The 5,292-nt window shown below is 29.6% G+C and overlaps 1 protein-coding gene across 1 annotated transcript; it reads right to left on the reverse strand.

The window, feature by feature from the left end:
• Positions 1 to 830: 830 nt before the first annotated feature.
• Positions 831 to 2,688, reverse strand: LOC131623490 (uncharacterized). The gene is made up of 2 exons (XM_058894498.1): positions 2,554 to 2,688; positions 831 to 2,258 (listed from the first exon to the last, which is right to left on the reverse strand). Exons 1-2 carry the CDS (start codon positions 2,596 to 2,598, stop codon positions 1,143 to 1,145), a joined length of 1,161 nt encoding a protein of 386 aa, XP_058750481.1. The 5' UTR covers positions 2,599 to 2,688; the 3' UTR covers positions 831 to 1,142.
• Positions 2,689 to 5,292: the final 2,604 nt, after the last annotated feature.

Consider the following 5,292-nt stretch of genomic DNA (forward strand, 5'->3'; position numbering starts at 1 on the left):
ATTGAAGCATCAGAAGAACTTGAGATCAGAAGCAGAAGCACTGAAGTTCTTATGGTATCACGCTAGAAGCACTTCAAAGTCAGAAGACAAGAAGATGCTCTGCACCAAGCTGTTTGACTCTGATTAGTTCAAACGTTGTATCTACAAAGATCAGATCAGAAGCAAGTACAAGATGGCAGACTAAGCTGACTGACAAAAGGAACGTTAGAAGCTATTAAAGGCAAAGTCAGTAAAAGCAGGAAAAGCAAGGCTCGAGGTAGTTGACAAAAGAGTGAAACATTAAATGCAATGTTGTACGGATCACGCAACGCATTAAATGCTCCCAACGGCCATCTTCTCAAAACGCCTATAAATAGTGAAGTTCTGATCAGAAGCAAGGTTACCGATTTACAAACAACTTTTCAATCTTGCTGAAACGCTGCTGAATCAAAAGCTATCAAACTTCATCTTCAACCTCACATTACTTTTGTAATATCTTAGTGAGATTAAGCTTATAACTTAAGAGAAATATCACAGTTGTGATTATAGCTTATTAAGAAGCATTGTAACACTCTTGTAAGAATTTGTTTACATTCATTTGTAAAGGTACTAGAGAAGATCAAGTTGTGATCGGATTCTCTAGATCAAGTGGTGAAAAGTGGCTTAAAAATAAATAAAAAATAAAACGGTAGGTGCTAGGATTCGAACTCATGACCAAGTGCCGCTTTTTACCACGGTTGGAAGTTCTAACTATGGTAAAAAATGTGCTTAAAAATAAAAATAAAAGAAAACCACATAATTGAATATATTCTACTACGGTGGATCCTTTGGTAGCGGTAAAGTAAAACTCAGTGGCGTTACGAAAGGTACTTTTTGTAGTAGTGATTTTTTAATACCTTCGAATGTTTCAAAACACTACATATATAACAATAATACTGAATAATAAACTAAAAGACCCAAATGTTAAGAAAAATTCCACTAAATAATATTATAAAATAATTAGTGCGTTGCCTGGGTAAAGACACTAGAATAATTCTAAACAGCTCAAATTTTTTATTTTTATATATTATTCAAAGACTAGAATACATCAAATCAGGATTATCATTTGCTTAAACTTATAGCACACAATTTTCTTTTAAGACATGACATATTCTTATTTTTATTCAATCATTATACTTGGTAGCACTTGGCCTGGGTTCAAACTCATCATTCACGTTCACCTTCATAGTTTTATAACCCTCGTCACCATCATATTTTGTAGCACTTGGTCTTGGTTCAAACTCATTATTCATAGGTAATTTTATATTTTTATAACCATCATCTCCGTCATATCTTGTAACACTTGGTATGGGCTCAAACTCACCGTTCACCTGCAATTTTATATTCTTATAACCCTCATCTCCATCATACTTTGTAGCACTTGGCCTAGGTTCAAACTCATCATTCACGTTCACCTTCATAGTTTTATAACCCTCGTCACCATCATATTTTGTAGCACTTGGTCTTGGTTCAAACTCATCATTCACGGGTAATTTCATACTTTTATAACCATCATTTCCGTCATATCTTGTAACACTTGGTATGGGCTCAAACTCACCATTCACCGGTAGTTTCGTATTCTTATAACTACCATCATACTTTGTAACACTTGGTATTGGCTCAAACTCACCATTCACCGGTAGTTTCATATTTTTGTAGCTCTCATCACCATCATACTTTGTTACACTTGGTATAGGTTCAAATTCACTGTTTACCGATAGTTTCATATTTTTATAACTCTCATCACCATCATACTTTGTAACACTTGGTATAGGCTCAAACTCACCATTTACCGGTAATTTTATATTCTTATAACCCTCATCACCATCATACTTTGTAACACTTGGAATGGGTTTAAACTCACCGTTCACCGATGGTTTCATATTCTTATAACCCTCGTCACCATCATATTTTGTAACACTTGGTATGGGTTCAAACTCACCGTTCACCGATAGTTTCATATTTTTATATCCTCCGTTACCATCATACTTTGTAGCACTTGGTCTCGGTTCAAATTCTCCGGTGACCACTTTTTTTTCTTTGACATCTAATGTGTTTGTTACGAGATGCTGATCACATTTACCTTTGACAAGTTGTTCTTGCACCTTGGAGTTCTTTAAAGGCTCGGTCTCAGATTTGAGTTGAAGAAGCCCTTTAATTCCTTCTGGCATCTCTTCATCTTTCATAACAGTTTGCCAATATTCTTTTAGATCTTTTCTTGATTCTGTAGTAACAACAAACTTCTCCCAAATACAAAGAGAATAATAAAATAAAAAAAAGATGGTCAGTATACTGCATAATAAGCTATAGTATAATTTATATATAAACTATAGTCATTTACATGTTTTAAGTCTTCAAATTCGATAGATCAAAATATAGTTTGGTTTGAGTTTGATATTATGAATCAATGAAGAATTTGACCTATGAATTTTTTTTTCATTCTTCAGTAACCAATGTTCTAATACTTGAAATAAAATGTGTTAAGAAGCTAATAAGAAAATATAAATAGTAGTAAAAACTAAAAGGGAGACACACCAAGAAAAGGAAGAGGAAAGGAAGCAAAGCAAGAGCAGGTTTCATTCTCTAAGTAAAATGAATCTGTATTGATTTATGAGATGGTGTTTCAAAGTTCACTACTTCCTATTTATAGCCCGTGACAGACCAAATATATTTTATATACATAAAAATGTAACTTAAAAAATAAATAAAATATGTGATGTAATAAAGGGTGGATTCAAAGTCTTATACTATTTGAATATGGTTTAGATCGAGTTAAATATGGTTTGGGGATCCGTCATATGAAAGAATTGAACATGTTTTTATTAGAAAAATGATGGTGAAGAATTAGGTGAATCAAATGATACTCTAGTTTAGATTATTTGACCTGTTTGTTTTACTTTTATACAAATGAATTTTTCTTTTAAAAATACAAAAGTGAATTTTATAAAATTATTTTTTATAATATTATAAAAAAAATTATAATTATATTTTTTAAATTAAAAGACTAATTTTAACACTCAATAATATAAAGATATATTATTAAAGATCAAAATAAAGCCGAAATCGCAAAATTTTAAAAAGTTGTATCCCAAAAATAATTTTTATGAAAAATAATTTAAAATAATTTTAAAATTAAATGATTTTTAAAATTTTAGTATAAAAAAATTCAACCGCTCCTATTAAAATCATCGCTAAAATCGTCACTAATTCAATCGTTAAATAGTAAATTGTTGCTAATAACTGTCACTAATTCAGTCACTAAATTGTAAAAATCGTTGCTAAATTGCAGTATGAAATAAAAGTAAAAATTTTTAACTTTAAATTTAACGAAGTTTTTTTAAAAAATAAAAAATAAAAATACAAATTTTAAATATATTTAACTCAGGTTACATAAATAATTGATAAAATTAAAATTTTATCTTCATGGTGGCTTCAAACAAGGAACTCTAACTTTAAGTTTAAATTGGACCTTTAGGGATAAATCCTTTGAGATATACTCTTTTGACATAGTATTCCAACCTTAATTTTTGTTTTTAGTTTTGTTGATTTCCTTAGTTTGAATTTCGAGGGTGTGTCTTCTTAAACAATGTTGTAATATGGTTGATGCTGCATTCATTGTACTAGTGTAGCTCTTATTCAATATACTTCTTATCTTTAAAAAAAAAAAATTTAGGTTATGTTTGGGAGTTTGGAGGGGAGGAGAGGGGAAAATTTTTGAAAACGAAATTTTAAAATAATAGAGAAAAATATTTGATATTTTTTAAAATATGATTTTGTTTAGAATGATAAAAGAGTCATTATCATTGCTAAATTTTTAATTTTCAAAATATTATAACAACCTAAAAGATATTTGAAAAATTTATGTAGGCCCTTCAATACCCTCCAAAACTCTCTTTTAATATAATTTTTGAGTTCCCTTATTTTATGCGATTTTTGGTGTTATGAATAAACTCAAACCCTCCAAAACTCTCCTACCCAAAATCTTTTTATCTTTTCCACTCGATTCTTCCTATTTTCCAAAACCATTCCCTCCATTCCCCTCCAAATCTCAAACATAGCCTAAATGGTGTTTGATTAAACATATTATTTTGAAGTCAATTGTTTATGATGCAAATCAATAAAATTAAATACAATTCTACAATATTATTGAATATGCCAAGTTATAAAATACAAATCAATATTATATTAGAATATACTACCATTAAAAAAGTTACACACACAATTCCAAAAAGATAATTTAATCATAAACAAACATTGTTTAAAAAATATTAAAAACAATAAGACAAAAAGCAATAATCGAATAAATCCAGTATGACAAAATATTCATACTAATTAAGGAATATTATAATGTTGTACAATAACCCTTGCCATAGAGGGCAATAATTAAGGAATATCATATTACTACACTAGTACACAGCACAATCAAATTAGAGGTAGTGTCTGTTTTTGTCCATAGATGACAAATATTATTAAAACTTATCTATATATTATAAGTCCGGACTTGGATCCACTCCTTCATTTTTCTCTCATTCCCTCTCCATTCTCTCTATCTCTCTCTTAATCTCACTCTCACTCATCAACAGGGCGGATTTATAGCCCAGCCAGCCCGGGCACGCGTCCGGGCTCAACCCCTCCTTTCGTTGTATACTCCTCCACCTAATAGTCGATTTTTAGACAATACCAGGGGCAAAATTAATAATTTTTAGACAAAATATAGGGCAAAATTAGTAAAAACAGGGGGCAAAATTTTTAGACAAAATCAATGACAAATTTTTTAGACAAAATTAAGGGCAAAATTAGTAGAAACAGAGTATAAAATTAGTAAAAATAAAGTGTAAAATTTTTGCCCAGGCTCCCTAAAATTTCTGGCTCCGCCACTGCTCATCAATAAAAAACAAAATTTAATCAAGAGAGAGAATGCAATTAAGAGAGAGATAGAGAGGATGGAGAGGGAAGGAGAGAAAAATGAAGGAGAGGATCCAAAGTGTATAATACCTACTGACATCATAGTAAAGTAATAGTAATAGTTTCTTTTAAATATGGATATCACTTCGTAAATTGAGATTCAAACTTTGGTTATGTATAGACTACTTGTTTTAACTTTAAAATAATAATTTGTTTATTATTTTGAAAATGATTTTTATTAAAACATTTTTAAATTTATTTGTCATAAATATAAAATTAATTTTGACATCCTATTACTTAAATATATATTATTAAATATTAAAACATAGTCAAAGTTATAATTTTAAAAAAAAAATATTTTAAAAATGA

The sequence above is a fragment of the Vicia villosa genome, unplaced genomic scaffold (genome assembly GCF_029867415.1).
Source record: "Vicia villosa cultivar HV-30 ecotype Madison, WI unplaced genomic scaffold, Vvil1.0 ctg.000073F_1_1, whole genome shotgun sequence".
Taxonomy (NCBI): domain Eukaryota; kingdom Viridiplantae; phylum Streptophyta; class Magnoliopsida; order Fabales; family Fabaceae; genus Vicia; species Vicia villosa.